General features: G+C 36.2%; 2 protein-coding genes and 1 pseudogene across 3 annotated transcripts; 2 read left to right on the top strand and 1 right to left on the bottom strand.

Moving 5' to 3' along the window:
• Nucleotides 1-5,985: 5,985 nt before the first annotated feature.
• LOC125213106 (putative disease resistance RPP13-like protein 3) lies at nucleotides 5,986-7,766 on the top strand. Its single transcript, XM_048113466.2, has 2 exons — nucleotides 5,986-6,855; nucleotides 7,308-7,766. The coding sequence occupies exons 1-2, from the start codon at nucleotides 6,033-6,035 to the stop codon at nucleotides 7,637-7,639; spliced, it is 1,155 nt and encodes a 384-aa protein (XP_047969423.2). The 5' UTR covers nucleotides 5,986-6,032; the 3' UTR covers nucleotides 7,640-7,766.
• Nucleotides 7,743-8,990, top strand: LOC125210265 (putative disease resistance RPP8-like protein 2). The gene has a single exon (XM_048109827.2). It carries the CDS (start codon nucleotides 7,743-7,745, stop codon nucleotides 8,988-8,990), a length of 1,248 nt encoding a protein of 415 aa, XP_047965784.2.
• A 748-nt stretch (nucleotides 8,991-9,738) lies between these two features.
• On the bottom strand, nucleotides 9,739-13,168 carry LOC125212092 (putative late blight resistance protein homolog R1A-10; annotated as a pseudogene). The gene is made up of 2 exons (XR_016136588.1): nucleotides 12,745-13,168; nucleotides 9,739-12,262 (listed from the first exon to the last, which is right to left on the bottom strand). The product of XR_016136588.1 is annotated as a putative late blight resistance protein homolog R1A-10 (transcript).
• Between the last annotated feature and the right edge of the window lie 3,724 nt (nucleotides 13,169-16,892).

The following is a 16,892-nucleotide window of genomic DNA, read 5'->3' as shown; positions in this document are numbered from 1 at the left end:
AAACCCAACTCATCCTTATTATTATTATAAGTATCAACACATATCCACATGTAAGTTGACTATTAGATTCCTTTCTTTCAAAATCTAGCTTGTACTGTATATATCCCTCTGTCCGTTATTAAACGTTCCAAAACTCAAATTTTAAGAAATTGTTTGACTTTATAAAACAAAGTGGTAGAAAAAATTAGTGAAATGTAATGTCTCACTTTTATATATTGGTTTATAATAAAATGTGAGTGGAGTGAGTTAGTGGAATGTGGGTTTCTCTGCCATATATTATACTCCCTCCGTTCCAACTAAATTGGTATAAAATTTTTGGGCACGTAGATTAAGAAATTGTGGTGAATAAATTAAATGAAAGTAATATAAAATATGACAGAGAAAAAAGTAGGATTGATAAGGAGAGAGTAAGCAGATGATGAAATAAAGTAAGAGATTGAATATTTTGTTTTTTGTCAAAAAGGAAAATGACTCAACTTTGTTGGAACGTCCCAAAGAGGAATACGACTTAACTTAGTTGCGACAGAGGGAGTAATAAAAGTGAAACGATACATTTATTAGCGAATGGACAAAAAAGTAAAAAAGAAAAAAAATAATATCGCGCGTATTATTGATTAAATAACAAAATAAATTTGATATATTCTACTCCCTACGCCCCCAATAATTGTCCACTTTGGTTCCGGCACGGGTTTTAACAAATTTAAAGGAAAGTGAGGTTGAAAAAATTAATGGAATGTGGATTCCACTTTTATATATTGATTTTATAATAGGAATGTGAGATCTACTACCATTTATGGTAAAAAGTGAAAGTGGACGCTTAATGAGGGACGAGCAAAAATGATAATAGTGGACAATTAATAGGAGACGGAGCTAGTAGGATATATGCTGGCAGTGCAAGTTGTTTAGATGTCAGGATTACATTGCTTAATAAAACATGTGATGACATCATGACACAACTAATAATAATTTGATTTTCAAGGTAAAAACAAACACCAAGTCAGAAACGTAAAGCTATCAAATGAAAATCGGACATTATTAAATTGGAGGGTGGCAAACTAATACGAGTATTATAAGCTTCATTATTAAAAGGTCACAGCGATCTGTAGCTAGGTTTGAAATGATATTCAATGCCAAGTTGTTAAATGTTTATTTACATTCCACATGGTGATCTTAACACATACTAGCACCTAACAGTATTATTTTGAAATTTGAATATTCACGTAAACACAGATCTATATGTAACTTGACTACCATCTCTAGCTTCTAAAATTATTTGATGCCTCAAATTATTCTTTTAAGAAGTACATACTATATAGATAGCACACATCAACACTGTTACTTCATATTTCTTTTACTTTATTAATGTAGTATTAAAATTCATATATTTTACCATCAAACTATTTTTAAAAGTCTAAATAAACATGGAGATCTAGCTTTGGGAGTAATATGGTATGTTATCTATCTCGTAAGAGATAAGAACGTGGGACACTACAAAAAAGAAGCACTTACCAATGGAAACTACCAACCACCTTCCGTGCATTTTAGGTGGTCTCTATTTGCTTCGTCGGCATATTTGGAGAGCACCTCCCATGGGTTTGGATGCCACGGGCACTTCCATGTGTTCGGAATGTGGCGAGCACCTACAAAACATCTTGATAGTTCGCAGAGCACATGAAGGTGCTCGGCATTTTCAAGAGGTTTAGGGAAAGATTCCGAGCACATACAGGTGTAGTTGTAGGCATTTCTAAATATATAAATTTCTATATTTCTTAAATTATTCAAAAATTAAAAATTATCAGCTGAATAATAAAGGCACGAAAGTTGTGCCAAGCAAATAGGCACGAAACTTGTCAAAAAGCATAAACTACATCAAGCATTTCTTTTTCAGTTGTTGTGTTGTTCATTTGAGCTTCAATGAGAACTTTACTAGGATAATAGATGGTGTGAAAGACTTTTTGTTATTCCTTTGTCCAAAACAGCTCCTACAGCAAAATTCGAGGTATCACACATTGGTGTGATGATTATGGGGACCTCAACTAATTTGCTTTTCAACAACTAAAAAGCTGCAAGACATTCATCGTTGAAGATAAACTTGGCATCTTTTTCTAATAAATTGCAAAGGGGTTTAGCAATTTTGGATAAATATTTGATAAACCTCCTAGAACCCGGCAGGGCCAAGGAAACAAATTCCCTTCACATTAATCTTTGCCTTTTCCATCTCCAATCCCTTCTATGATACTTTGTGGTCCAACCACAACAATTCTTTCATTCACCATGAATTGGCAGTTTTCCCAACGAGATTCAACTCTTCACACCTTTGTAGCACACGACCTAGATTATGTAGACACTGATCAAAGGAAGAGCCAAACACGAAATAATTATCCATGAAAATCTCCATTATGTCCTTATTCATTCATATCAGTAAAGATAGCCATCATGCACCGCTGAAATGTAGCCGATGTTACAAAGGCCAAAGGGCATCCTACGAAATGCATATGTGCCAATGGGACAAGTGAAAGTTGTCATGTGCTGATCTTCTAGGGCAATTGTTATTTGATTGTACCCCATAAAAAGGCAATGGAAAATGGTCCTTCCTTGTGGCTTTATCAAATTTTCGGCAATCCATGCAAACTCTACTTGAATTTACCAACCTCATCGCCATGACCTCGTTCTTCTCATTGATTTTCACAGTTATGCCCCCCTTCTTGGGTGCACATTGAACAAGACTCACCCACTGACTATCAGAAATTACATAGATCATCCCAAAGTCTAGCAACTTCTTCACCTCTTTCTCAACAACCTCTTGCATAATAGGATTTGGCCTTTTCTGTTTGTCTCTCGCTGGTTTAGCTTCATCTTCCATGAGAATTTTATGCATGCAAACTGCATGGCTAATTACTTTGATTTCGACAATTTACCATCCTAGAGCTTGCTTATGAAGGTTTAAAAGCTCAATCAATTTCAACTCCCCTTCTCATTCTCACCAAAAAATGCATACTTGAGATTTGATGGGAGAGTTTTCAATACAAGCTTGGATGGGACCTCGACAGAAGGTCTTAAGTATGCCACACAAGCATCAATAACATTGCTAATCTCCTCTTGACAGTTCTCATCTTCCCTGAAGTCAACTTTCATATGAGAACCAAAATCTTGCTCCAAACTCCATTCATCAAACACACTATCTTCCTTTTGCACCGAAAAACAGCTCTTCTTGTAGATGCATCTTGATAAGGCCAATTTGTTATGGGTAAATTCAGTAGTTTCGTGGGTCTAACAAGTGTTTTAAGCCAGGTTGTGTAGAGAAATCGCCAGGCTGAGGAAAAGGAGGAAAACAATCACCAGGCTGAGGAAAAGGAAAAAACATTCGCCAAGCGGAGGAAAACAAGTAGAGGAGGAGCAAAAAGAGCATAAAATTTACCAGACGAAGGAAGCTTCAAGAGGAGGGGTAGAATGAAGAATTCAAAGAAGGATCTAGAAGCCATCCTCGTCTATAAATACTGGAAGCACACGTCAATTGGATGTAGTGAAGTTCCATGTACCTTAGAAGTAGCTCGCTTAGTGGCAAGTTGTGGTTGATGTGCGACCAGTGCGTGAGGGCGAATAAGTGTGACCCATGCGTCACTGCATCGGAAGGCACGCCCCATGCCAATGTGCCACCAGAAAAGTCGTAGTTATTGCACGGCTCATCTATGAAGCCTTCTTCTGGAACACCCCGTGCTGTTGAGCCACTTTCACTATCGCACATGACAAATATAGTAAAGTGAAATGGGGCTTCTAATGTGGACTAGACAAAAAATGGGAAAATGAGATTTCTATTGGAGACCCAAGGGAGTTGATCCTTACCATGTTTTGATCAACTTTAATTCATTATTTCTCACTTACTAGGCATCGGTTCATAGAAATAAATATATTAAGGTCATCAAATCCAGACGTAAATTGACACTATATCATTTAATTTCATAAAATTAAATGCTTTGTCACTGATATTAATGGCCAAAGTCCTGTGATGAGCCACGATTCCAACATATTATAAATTTGTAAATTTTACGAAACCAAGAAATCCTTATTATAAGTATCAACTCAGATCCACATGTTAGTTGACCACCATCTCTACCTTGTAAAATTATTGGAGTATTAGTTATAAATTATTGGAGTTGACCACCACCAACTCAGAAATCCCTATTACTTACTAGTATTAGTTTGAAGTAATAAGATAATACACAGCAAAATAGCTATAATTGTACTCCTTATAAATTGTTATATCTAGCTTGTACCACAGCAACTATAATTTTGATACTATAACAAAATACTGATAAAATAGCAAACGTTGCTATACAAATGTAAAATTATAACATATTCTGGGATACTACCTCCGTCTCAGTTTTATAGTCACATTTTGCCATAAAAGTTCATCCCACATTTATAGTCACATTTAGAATTTTCCATATTTGGACATAAAATTTTACCCCATTATTCACTAAAATTACACCCAAATGTCATTATCAATACAAAAATAAACCAAAAATTCAAAAAGGGACTCACCTTCAACCAACTCACTTCATTTATTACACACTCCATCATCTTACTTCATTTATTACACACTCCTCCATCTCACTTCATTAATTACACACTCTACCAATTCTTTAAAACTCGTCTCATAACTAAACGTGACTATAAATTTGGGACGGAAAGAGTATATGCTAGCAATCGGTTGTCCAGATTTGCTTAATACAATATGTGATGACACGAATATAAACCAAGTCAGCAAAGCTATCAAATGAAATCGGATATTATCAAATCGGAGAAAGGCAAACTAAGTTTGGCTCAAAGAAGTCACAACAACTGTAGGTGTGAAACACTATTCAATGTCGTTGCAATATGTCTATTTGCACATTTAAAAAAATGTTGATGTCACTCATAACCCTGCACCACATGGTGATCTTAACATATACTACCTTGCACTGCTATATATTATTTTCAAATATCAATATTCCATCATAGCATATGAAATAGTATTAAATTTTATATTGCCCTAGTTGATCATTTATTGGTAATTGGTAGACCGTCCAAAATTAAATGCCATACTCTTGATGCAACGACTAACAGAGTTTAATATTTTAAAACATTAAATATTTGTAAGTAGACATGTTAATCAATAATCAATAGTTGTATTACTTCGCTCTTGTTTAGTAATCGTTAGTTGTGACTAATTTATTGTATTTGTCTCTAACTATGGAAAAATATTTTAATTTTTATATTTTGAATTGTCTATTCAAATTTTTATATCAGTTTCTAGCTTTTATATAGTGAATCACATTTTTAAGTAATACTACTACTTTAATCATTATTACTTACGTTATTCACCATGAAAACTATTTTTAATGATAAAAAAAAGTAATGAAACCCAAGTTTAAATAAAGATGGAGAAATAGCTTTGGTAAAACTACTGTATCATATAATGGTTTTTTGTTCCATGTCTTGTGAGATAAGAACGTGGGATGCAAATTTTTTGAGTCTAAGAACGTGCGAAGGGCAGTTGTAAGAGCAAATGTCAACGACAAATAATTGTTTTATAACAGCTAGTTGCTATTAATGTTTGGGGATTTGTTATATTGTAACAAAAGTAGGACTCAAGTTAGACCTGCCCAAGGTTAATCGAACCGGCGGTCCGTGAGAATTTATCCGAACCGAAACCGTCGATTTTTGAACCGTGGTTCGATTCAAGTTCAAAAATTTTTGTACCGAAATCGTACCTGAACCGCGAAAAACCGCCGGAAAACAACCAAACCGGAACTGCAAAAACCGGCAGTTCGAAAGCGTAAAAAACCGCCAAAAATCCGCCGGTTTGAGACCGAAACCAAAACTTTATTACTGCTTTTATTTATAAACAAAGAGGGGTGTAATAATATAAAGAACTTGTAATACAACTAATTGAAACATTTAGCAGAATATTATATTATCGCTGCTGCAAGCTTGTCAAAAAATTTATGTGAATTATTGAAGTAAGAAAAAGAGAGTAGCAGGTGTGGAATATGGCGGAGCTAGTGCTATCATCGGCGATGGGAAAGCTGGAGAGTTTGGTGTTAAATAAGGCTGTTCCCCTTGCAGCTGGTGCGGAGAAGGAAGTGAAAGCGGTGATGGATGATCTGAATATGACGCTGGAAATCTTCAACAACTCTGCTCTCAGCGCCGTGAAACTGAGAGAGGAAACCATATACTCTCACTGGATGTCTGAAGTCCTTGATATGGCTCACCACGCCGACGTTGCCATTGATATCTTCATCTTCAATCTTGACAAGTCGATGGAAAAGTCGAAAGTACTCCACCTCAATCTCATTGGCGAACTGAACGCTGCCATCCGGATGAAGATCGGAAAAATCATGGAGTATGCCAAGTTGGAGTCTTCCTACTCAAGTTATCAACCACGGAAATCGGCTGCTTGGATTGAAGAACCGAATGTTGTGGGGTTGGGCAAGGACGTCGAGTTTCTTCTTCAGAAAGCGGTTTTCAACGAGGAAGAAGATGGCGTTTGTGTGTCGAGTATAGTTGGAATGGGGGGTGTGGGGAAGACAACTCTTGCCAAGCTTATATACAATCATGAGAGTGTGGTTTTGAATTTTCCATGTCGTGCTTGGGTATATGTTTCCAGTGATTTCAGTGAAGCAGATGTGCTTAGGGAAGTGCTTATGCAGTTGGGAATGGAATACAACAAGGTCAAGGTGGAGGGATTGACTAACACTGACCTCCGTTATATGGTTGCGGAACAACTCAAGGGCAAACGATATTTCATCGTTCTTGATGACGTTTGGAGAAACACAGACTTGGAGCTTTTCATGACTGTTTTTCATCATCAAGGTACTATCATCCCACAACTTTCTTTATTTTTATTTCCAAATCTATGTACTTGCAAGCAACAATACATTTCAATCCACTACCGGAAATTTTGGATTTTGGCCGGTTGTTGGTTTAGTTTTTATGCTTGAATTCTGACTTTGGACCTGCATGTTATTGTATAATGAAGTAAAAGTTCATCAATGTAGATCTGGTTCTAATTACCTGTAGATAAGGATTAAGGACTAACAATCAATTAGATAAGGATTATGAACTAGAGTGTACATCACACTTAATCTCTTGGACTTGCATGTTGTTGTAAAATTAAGTAAAAATCCATCAATGACATAGAAATTCATAAGTTTTCATTCTAAACTAATTATAGGTAGATAGAGTATCCTAATAGTTCTAGTTCACTTTTTATATCGATACTGCAATTTGAGCATTCCATCTTGAATCGATTCTTCTGCGAGCAGGTAAAGCAAGTAGGTTGTTGCTGACGAGCCGCACACGGAACATAATAAGGGATGCACACTACATTCATGAGATGAATATTCTTGATCCTAATGAGAGTTGGAAATTGTTTGTGAAGACGGTATTCAATGAAAAATACACCAAATGCCCCAACCACTTGGAGGAAATAGGAAAAAAGATCTTGGCAAAGTGTAGTGGTTTGCCATTAGCAATAGTGGTGGTGGGAAGCCAATTATCTAACAAGAAACATTTGGAGAAAGAATGGGGAACGTTTTCTAGTAGAAACAATGGATTTAAGTGCAGTAACATCAGTATTGGAGTTAAGCTACCATAAACTGCCTCCAAAGCTCAAGTCATGTTTCTTGCATTTGGTCTTCTTCAAGGAAGGGAATACTGTAAGGGTGGAAAATTTGATACATTTGTGGACAACGGGAGGTATGCTCTTACAAGGAGAAGCGAAATACGAAACGGATGAGGAGATTGGAAGAAAGTACTTAGATGAATTGGTTAATCAATACATGGTTGAAGTAAAGGACTTGAGTAGCAAAGACAACTCACGCGTGAAAAACTGCTGCATCAATAGCAATCTTCACAGGTTAGCTGTCATTAAAGCAGAGGAGGATATACGTTTTGAGATTCTAAGGAGTGATGGAAGTAGTATAGCCACGAACAAACCTCGTCATAGTGCTATAAATTGTAGCAGAGAGAAGTTCAATTACTCCGCCAATCAAGTTAAGCATCTTGTTTCTCTTTTCTTTCGTGGAGGGCTTCACTTTGATGTTAACCCGTCGTATTGGAAGAGTTTTGAACTGCTTAAGAGACTTGACTTCGAAGGTTTTGGCTTAAAAGCATTATCAGAAATGGTTGGAAAATTGGTTTGCTTACAATACTTGGGGTTGAGAAACAATTTCCTTCAAGAGCTCCCGCAATCGTTGTGCTCCCTAGAAAGGCTCGAGGTTCTCGATATAGCACAGAACTTCATGGTGAAACTGTCAGATATTATAAGGAAAATGGGCAGCCTTCGTCACCTCTACATGTCTGATATAATCTGTTGGGAGCCTTTGACGATAGATTCATTGATGAATCTTCAGACGTTGACCTACATCTCGGTTGATAGTTGGATATATGAGCTCTCCGGCCTGGAAATGATGAGTAGTCTTCGCAAATTGGGCATGGAAGAATTTGACGGAGCCTCAGATGTAAGCAAGACTTTTGCTTCGTTGGTTAAGTTGGAGAATCTTGAATGCCTTATCTTAAGAGGGTCACGTTTTAGAAGCATGCCTTCATTGGATGAGCTTGGTGTTCTAAACCGTCTAACTCAACTTAAACTAGATGGAGTCCTCCCCAGGTTACCAAGTCCCAACTGTTTTCCTCCGATGATTCGTTACTTGACATTGGCTAATAGCTCTCTTGATGAAGACCCCATGCCGGTACTAGAGAATCTATCCGAGCTAGGCTTTGTCAAACTGAGGAATGCTTTCACCGGTGAACAAATGGTGGTGTCAAAACTTGGGTTTGCAAAGCTTAGAGTTCTATGTATTGGGGAGTTGTGGAGTTTGAAGAGTTTACAAGTTGGAGAAGGTGCAATACCGAAGCTGGAGCGGGTAGAGATACAAAATTGCCCTCGTCTAAAGGTCCTCCCTCAAGAGGTCATGTTTACCAAATGCATTGCAAGAAAGAAATAAGCTTAATGATCTCCAAAATACTGCAGGTGGATGCATTGTTGAAGTTAATACTGTGTTTTATCTTTTGTGTGGGCAATTTGGATTAATACACTCTAGTTTGCTTTGTTCTCATTTTATATTTTAGATTTTGTGGTTTTCCCTTCTTCCACTTAATCAACCAGCTGCTTAACCAAGCTAGCATAATTGGAGAAGATGCTAATTAGTTATTCAAGTAATACAATTGGAACCGAACTGATAGTGTTTTATTGAATATTGAGTGGTCTATCATGGTTGTAATTTCCCTGTTAATTTCCTTGCTTGAGGATTTCTATCACATCACTGTCATGTTTGATCATATGCACCTATGATTATGGCTATGGACATAAGCCTAAACTGTTACACTCAAGTTTCTATGGCTTTATCACGTTCATTTAGGCAGGTCCACTGCAGTCTGACCTAGAAATAAGATGAACTCTAAATAGAAAATAATAATGAATGCTCAATCCTACACCCAAAGCAAATCTCAGCATAAAAATAATTTTCACACAAAAAGTTGAAAACAGGAAATAGAATGGGCAAGGGCACAAGATGTAAACGAATTCAACAGTATGTGTAGCAGAGTCTAACCAACTTCTCAAACTCCTAACTCTACAGCTCTTCTTAACTTAGGATTATTCTAATTTGCTTATATACGAATTCAAGAGTATGAGCAGCTGAGTCTTTGATTTTGTTCAGAGTATAATTTTGAGCAATTTATGAGAGAGTAGTCTTTTGCTGGGACGGAGGGAGTGATATTTTTCATAGCACAAAAAAGATATACACGAAAATGCTTTGAGTTTGAATTCAAAAGAGAGATTCAATATCTGCTAAAGTCCCGGAACATATACAAAAGAAGTTCAATGGTAGACCAAGGCCCTCTCTTCACAGGTTTTCAAGGCAACCAACAACGTAGAGAATATTTGACAGAAGAAATGTCGCATGAGCCTTGAACCATTGTCTTTTTCTTTGCATATCATGCTGCAGAGATGCAAATATACAACTCCAACTCCAACACAACAAAGTCGAGCCTAATGAGAAAACAAATTGAGGTGCATTACTTATTCAAGCAAGCCACATAATGAATATTCCCCAAACTAGAATATAAGTAAATAAAATTGAAATAATGAAGGCACATTCTTGAGTTTTTATGCAACCACAAGTAGAATTAGCAAAACTATACCTGATAAGAAGCTTGAAATGTGAGGGGATGCAAAAGACAAGTGTCTATAGAGATAAAATTAAGGATTGACACTAAACTATTATAAGTTTATGTATAAATTATTTGAAATATAAGATACCTGGAATGATAAACATCACTTGGTCATTTCATAGGAGGAAAGATGGAGAACTTTAATTCAGGGCCTTCAGCTGGTGTCTTTTGCTTTGCATCCAAAATCTTCCTGGTGGATTCAGCTGCAGATGGGCAACGATACTAGTCCAACACTCGGAGGGTTGGTATGTCAGCCAGTTCAATAGGAATTTCACAAAGCCTCTCACAGTTCTTGAGCACACGGTTTGTAAGCTTGGGGTAGCTAAGTGGTGAAGCCCTCCATATAGCCAGATCTGTTTGTTCAATGTGCAAGTATTCAAGAGACTGAAAACCTCCACGTTGTGCCTCCCAGGTGTCCCCCACAAATGCATTATCTTTTAGCTTGAGCACCTCGAGTTTCTGCAACAATGTGAGGGTAAACATATGATCCCAACTAAGGAAAGTGGAACGTAGTGTAAGGCTAGTAAGCCCAGCTGGGATTTGATCGTATAAAGGAAGGCGACGCAGTCCCCCTTCAAAAAGTTTATCGTTTATTAGCTTCAGCTTTCCAAGATGCGCCATATTCCCCAAACAATCAATACATCCAATCTTTCTTTCAAGAAGCATGGCTAGTCTACCACGGATGCTCAATTCCTTCAAATTGGGAGCCCTCTCACACAGTTCAGCAGTGAAACTTTCTGCTGAGATTGTTCCAAGTGTTTGAAGCTCAGCACCACGTTTGCTTCCTGGACTTGGCTTTCAGGAAGGTAGCAGTGGCATTTGTCTGAAAATGTCTTAAATGCCTCATCTTCCAGATATCCGCTTTAACAAATGAGCGTACACAAGGACCTAAAGGTTTTGATGAGATGAATTTTAACTCATTGGCATGAATACAAATACGACGATACTTAGATATGTTAGAAGTTGCAACATTCTTGATTTCTTGAGAGAAATTTTCATCTGCAGCTTTAATGCGACAGAATTCACGGATGATTTCCTGAATCCGGCATGCTTTAACCTTACCATCAGGCTTAAATTTAGAGATTCTTACCAAGTTTCTGTTGATAAGTTCCTCCAAATACATGTGTGAAATTTCCTCCAAACTACTATCAAACTTTGGTTGTATGAATCCTTCTCCAATCCAAATGAAGATCAATTTTGACACTGGAATTTCATAAGTTTCAGGGAACATCCCAAAATAGAGGAAGCATGAGTGCAAGTGGTTAGGTAATTTTTCATAACTCTTACGTAAAACCTCTATGTTGATGTCATTCTCATTAATGTATGTACTTATATTCCTGGATACCTCTTTCCACGCCTTTTCCGTTGCAGTCATATTTGAGGCTGAAAATTTTGCTGCAAGGATGCCGCCAATGGCTACTACTGAAAGAGGAAGTCCTTCACAACTGCCCGCAATATATTTTGCATAATATATCAACAAAGGAGGGCAGTCTAGCTCGCCGAATGCCTCCAGTCGTAGCAGCTCCCAACATTCATCATCTTTAAAGAAACGCAACCTTGCGGGAGGTCTCGGGTGACTAGCATAGTTTCCCACTTCAAAATCGCGGCTAGTAATCAAGATTTTACCCTTTTTATTGGACTTTGGAATGGCAATGCGAAGTGTGTTCCAGTCAGTTGAACTCCACACATCTTCCATAACAATCAAGAATCTTTCTCTTTGGAGATAGGTATAAACCATTCTGGCAATCTCCAGGCAATCTTTTTGATGTATATCCTCATTTATAGTGGTGAAATATTTGAGAATGGACAGAAAGACATCCTTCTGGGAGAACTCTTCAGAAATTGGAAGCCATATACGGACAGGGAAATTGTAGATTATCTCTGGATGGTTGAATATCTTCCATGCTAGCGTAGTCTTACCGAGGCCATACATGCCAATTAAAGAAACCACATCAAAATAATCGGTTTCTGTAGTCTGCTGCCTTATTAGTTCTTCTGTCACATCTTCAAACCCCACCACGCCTTCCTGCCTTGGCCATCAAACCTATTTCATGAGTTTAGTTTCAGGACACTGAGTAAAACACACATTATTCAAAAAATTACAAATAGCTAATGACTAATGTTGTGATTTTATACTTTCTGTAGTTAATGTGCAGCAAACGTATAATTATGCTTTTTGTTTAGAGTGTCATTAGTAGGTTGGCTGATTATAACACTAGTCATTAATTCTCTAGCACGTGTTTTCATTTCTTAGAAGAGTTGTCTGGTATTCCACTTTAAGATGAAGAGTCTTTAAGTATTTTGTAAGTTGAACCATTTTCAAATCTATCCAAGAACCAATATTTTCTCCCTCCAAAACATATCTCTGTAACAGCTCCAAAAACAGAAACTACAACCATTATCTCAATCAAAACAAAGAGAAATTCTAGTGCCAACAATCCAACCCTTTCAATGATCAATACGGTGTTCTTGTATTTACAATATCACATGACTTTTCCGTAATCGTAAATTAAGAAATAAGAATACCTCAGATTTTCCGTAGCCTTATTGAGCATTGTTGCTGCTATGAATGAGCCAGTATGGTTCGACTTCATCTCTCACGCCGTTGACCTTTCCACAGATGCGGTGGAGATTGAGAGACATGGGCTGCGGTTGTTCCTCGATGTCGATGAGCTTGGAATAGAAGACGTCAAGCACATCATCCAACTCATAAACAACATCGTGAATCTTGATGCCAAGCAATTGCGCATTCTCATCCTTTCTCCGTTTTTTCACCGTTGCCTTGAGAAATGCTTTCAAGAGGCGGAGATCGATCTGAAGAGACTTTATCTGTTTTTCGATATCGCCGATTAGATCCGAGAAGTGGTAAATCAGTAACCTATTCACCACACTAAGCGGGAACTCAACAGCTGTGTCTGACATCTCTCTCTACCAATATTCCGGCAACGGCCCCTTCTATAAACTTCCAAATTTTACTAAACCAAGAAATCCTTATTATTATAAGTATGTTGACCATTGTCTAGAATGGAAAATACTTCTCTCTTTCCTAAAATGGAAACATCTCTATTAATACCTTTTCATCTCTATTAATTTACTATCTCTTCATTAATTGACAAAACAATACTAAATGAAAACTCATGCCGATTCCCGAATATTACATATTTAATGTGACGGAGGAAATAGTAATTAAATTCCTTAAATAATTATTTTTTGCAAAACAACTGTAAATGTATAGATAGCACACACCAAAACTGTTATATTATCTAGTAATATTAGAACGTATTTATAAGTAAGTAATATCAAGATAGAGAATTATATATGGATATTTCTAATTGTTTGATATCATAGTTAAGCTTAACTCAAAGTTGATAAGGGCTCTATCCAATCTTAACAAAACTATAACTTTAACCATATTTATGTAACTCACCGATTTGTCAAGTTAAGCCATATTATTTAATATACAATACAAATTTAGATAATTTATGTTCTATCAAATAATAACCAAAAAAAATTATATCTTTGCATATCTTGACATGAAGCGCGTATTTTTTTATCTTATTTTACATATCTTCTCGTATCCTATTTTTTATTTCTTACCGTAACTATAAATTTCTCTATAGTATGTCTCAAAAGTTTATTAATGTAAATTGGTAGTTTAGATGTCGCTATTAGATTATTTAGTAAAATATGTGATGACAACACTAATTGGGAGGTAAAATATAAACAGAAGAAAGACAGAGTCAGACACGTAAAGCTATCACTATATATATCAAATGAAAATTAGAACAATACTGTATTAAATTGGAGGGAGGCACACACTAATATTGGTTGGACAGGAAAAATTCACAGCAGACTCTATTGTGAAACAATATTGAGTATGGCAAGTTGTCACATGTTCATAGGAATGTATTAATACGACAATCCTCTTTATTGTTAATATTATACCATCATTTTAAACTGTTAGATCTAAAGATTGTGTAATTCTCAAGCTGCCATGTGACAGTCTATTTTTAATTAAATTAGAACATAAAAAAACGTTGAAGGAAAAAATCAGTATTCTCTATTTTCAGTCAATTACCAGATTGCTGTGGGTACTCTTTGAATTTTGCAGTGTTACTCTTTGAATATTGCAGTGTTACACGCCTGCATCTTTTGTAATACTCCCTCCGTCCCATAAAAGATGTCATACTTTCATTTTTAGTTTGTCCCACAAAAGATGTCACATTTCTTTTTTTGAAAAAGTTCTCTCTCACATGAATATAAAAATTATATTTTTCTCTCTATTTAACACACAAAACAAAACCTCCTAAAATCTCGTGTCGTCCCACAAGTGTGATATCTTTTGTAGGACGGAGGGAGTAGTTTTTTACCTTACCAGATTGTAGTAATATTCTTTGAATATTGAGTATTACCAAGTAGTATTTGCAGTTTACATATTACCAAATCCGTTTCTAATTTAATTTTTTAGGAATTGACTAAAATATCCACGTCTGCAATATTAACACATAAGACTACAATACAAACTCTATTTCATCAATTCAATCCTTGGCGTCCATCTTATGGTGTCCTTCTAAACATGGTGCCACCCAAATACTCCCTCATGTTTATCTATATATTATTTTGAAATTCTAATATTCCATCTTAGCATTTGAAATACTTATAATATAGCATATCATTTGTATGTCCTCTAAAAATAAGAACTTAAGAAATGATACGAGTTTTAATATAAAATTGATAAGTAAGATGGATGAAAAGAAAAAGTAGATAAAATAAGAGACATGAACAGAAAAATGAATTTAATTAGTGATAGTAAAATGTGAGGTCTATTTCATAAAATGGAGACTTTCTATTTTTTAGTAAACAAGCTAAAAATGAAAAAATTCTATTTTTAGAAATAGGAGGAAATGTCACTTTTGGTACAACATCTTGCCGAATTTAGTACTCCGTTTTAAAACCTTACAATTCTAATTATTACTCCATCTGCCATACACTGCATCGTTGTCGATGCGGCGGTCAATGCATTCATCAAGGCAAGACTCCATCCTTTTGCATGCTGGGATTTGGTGCCCCTTACACAACAGAAGTCATACATACATAAATAAATCATACACACAGATCTATTTAATTGATTATGGGATCAATTAACTACATGTTAAACAATTAATTGCATGCTAGAACGCAAATAATTCATGCTTACAGAAAGTAAATCATAAACATGAATACTACGGTTTAGAGTTATCAATTTGATTCTCCAAAGAATCGTTGATTGCTTGCGCCTTCTCCACGATAATCTTCAATACTACCACGGATCTTTTAACTGGTTCCCGAACTGTATCTCGATATCTGGGTGGACTGATCTTATCAAAATACTAGGACTCGAATAAAGAAGACAGAACTTTCTCACGAAGGAAGAGCTGAAAATCTCACGGAGGAGAAAAAAAAATCGCTTCCTTCTGTAGAGAGAAAGGAAGGAAACTTTAGTAGAGAAAATTAATTGTCTATGTCTCTCCTTTATTCTCCTATTTATATTAAGTTCATATTTGGGCCCAATCAGTGATCTATGGAAGGTTTTGAATATGGGCTCACCCTAATTAGCTTTTTACTAATTAAATTGCACCCGCAATTTAATACAAGCTTATATTGGAATATTACGAGCAACCACTACAGAAGTAATATTGACCTCCCCATCCAAATCCGAAATTACAAGTAATCCGGGTTTCCGTTATTTATATTATTTATTTCCCGCGCTTAAGATAGAAATGTCCATTAATTAATTAATGTCCGCTATGAACTTAATTAATTAACATCTTATTAATTCCAAGAGTGGACTTAGCAAGAAACACTTATTTATTATTCGTAGAGTAATAAAACTCCAACTGATCAGTTTTCCGAATAATAAAACCTTGTTCGAGCGCCTCTTGAGGACATTGTCAAACGAGACTCACCTCGCGCACGATTCAACATAATAGCAATCCTAGCACCAAGATATTAATCACCACTACCCAATATATGAGGATTGATGGTATACGAAAAACCCGCACCAATTGATAAGTCAAAGTAGTGCATAATCAATACCGTATGCTCAATGCTAACGTATGTAGATTAAGAAATACTCCCTCCGTCCCGCTTAAGATGACACATTTTCCTTTTTGTTTGTCCCAACTAAGATGACACATTTCCTTTTTTAGTAACTTTCTCTCTCCAATTAATACACTCAGCCACTTTTTCTCACTCCTATTAAAATATTCATCTATCTCCGTCTCTCTACTTTAATACCTACACCCACATTCTCTCTCTCCAATTAAACACTTTAACCAATAACTCCTAAAATCTCGTGCCGGCTAAGCAATGTGTCATCTTAGCCGATACGGAGGGAGTAGTATTTTATCAAGACCTAGTTTTTCAGTAGATAACATAAAGACACGTCTTGCTATTAGATCCATTCAGTGCTATATCACACCAACTTCATCTTATTTCAGAAAGGCTTAGAAATAATCAGATTGACATTGCAACCTTTCATGATAGCTAGTCTAAGCCTATCTGGGTTGTGAAATTCTTCTTTTTCTTTTGCAAAGCATTGCATAGAACCGATTGTGTTACCTTAAAGTGGACGGCGCCCACAACCAGTCTACTAAGCAAAAGACTTAGACTCTGTTTGCTTCTTATACATTTAA

This window comes from Salvia hispanica, chromosome 3 (assembly GCF_029641045.1).
Source record: "Salvia hispanica isolate PSC_SH4W2 chromosome 3, Shi_PSC_v1, whole genome shotgun sequence".
NCBI classification, from domain to species: Eukaryota; Viridiplantae; Streptophyta; class Magnoliopsida; order Lamiales; family Lamiaceae; genus Salvia; species Salvia hispanica.
Note: the sequence above shows the minus strand (reverse complement) of the source record. Positions and strands in the feature narration are given on the sequence as shown.